A 1,206-nucleotide genomic window follows, 5' to 3' on the forward strand; every position below is an offset into this window, starting at 1 on the left:
CTACAATCCTTCTCAATTTGCACAAGTGAGTAAAGGCCTCATCTTTACTGTGAACAAAACCATAGGCTCGTTAGCGCTGACTGTTAAACCAAGTAGTGAAATGTTGCTTGAGTAAATCATAGTCATGCTGAACCTTCTTGTTTTAAGTGACTGCAGGCCACACCTACCTTTAGTAAGTAACTTGGTGTGGCCTTAAATATCAGTACAAATTCTGCCTTTTCTTCTCCCAGGTGCCATTTGAACATAGTCTTTGTGTTCCTTCCCCCGGTCCCCACCCCCAGCTCATCCTTACAGTGAGATAATCCAGTTTGTCACCTGGTTTGCCTCTGAGCTTTCCCTGCCTTTGTGGCGTTTAGGAATTTTGCAAGATAAAGTAATGGAACAAGCAGCTGCTACGCTGCAGGCTTTTTCATCTGTTCTCAAACCAAGTGTGAAGGGTTAAAATGTTGTGTGACAAAAGAGGCCATCTCACTGCCACAGGTACCCGCATTACAGCGAGGCTTGTTATACATAGAACAAGGCTGCTGTTACTGCAGGATGAGTTTCTCTTGCCACAAAGCCACAAAGATGAAAACTGTTGAAATGTGTACTGCTGTGAAAATCTGGTGCCTCTGAAGTGTGATTTAGCTTTGATAGTCAACATCACCTGGCAAGCAGAGTCTTAATCTTGGGTGCATTTTGATTTTGTTTTACTAGCTTAATCTGGACTGTTGCATGTAGTGTTAAATGTGCACATAGACCAGTCTAGCACCTGTTTAAGTTAACAGGTTTGCGTTCAAATCTTTATTGCCAACTTCTTGTATTTTGTCTCCAGTATGACACTTTCACAGAACATTTTTTTAATTCCTGTTCTCCTTTTTCAGTCTCCTGCAGCCACTGGCAGTTCAAGGTTGGGAAGAATTGGACAGAGAAAGTATCCAACATTGAAGTAGAATACAATGGCTTTGTATTTGGAATTCTCACTCGTGTTCTGAGTATACAAAGAACTATTCAATCTTACGGCACATGGTATCAGTACTAGCTGCAGTTGACATGACAGAAATTTAATGGTGGGTGATTTTTTCATGGGTCTCCCTACTTGCACCTCATCTACGCAAATAATTACCAAACATGAAATACATGTAACTTTTTCTTTTAAAAAACCTGGCTAGAAATAGCTTTGCTGTGATAAAGAATAGACACAAGGGAGGAAGTAGTTGCTGTCTG

At 41.0% G+C, this 1,206-nt stretch overlaps 1 protein-coding gene across 1 annotated transcript in view; it reads left to right on the top strand.

The window, feature by feature from the left end:
• The window catches only part of SEC16A (SEC16 homolog A (S. cerevisiae)), a 26,120-nt gene extending 25,188 nt beyond the window's left edge, over window positions 1–932 (top strand). The window contains 2 exon segments of the mRNA XM_009581518.1: window positions 1–25; window positions 864–932. The exon segment at window positions 1–25 is cut by the window's left edge and continues 29 nt beyond it. Of these exon segments, the coding sequence (XP_009579813.1) occupies window positions 1–25; window positions 864–932 (94 nt within the window).
• Window positions 933–1,206: the final 274 nt, after the last annotated feature.

Source organism: Fulmarus glacialis, unplaced genomic scaffold (genome assembly GCF_000690835.1).
Source record: "Fulmarus glacialis isolate BGI_N327 unplaced genomic scaffold, ASM69083v1 scaffold11817, whole genome shotgun sequence".
Classification (NCBI taxonomy): Eukaryota; Metazoa; Chordata; class Aves; order Procellariiformes; family Procellariidae; genus Fulmarus; species Fulmarus glacialis.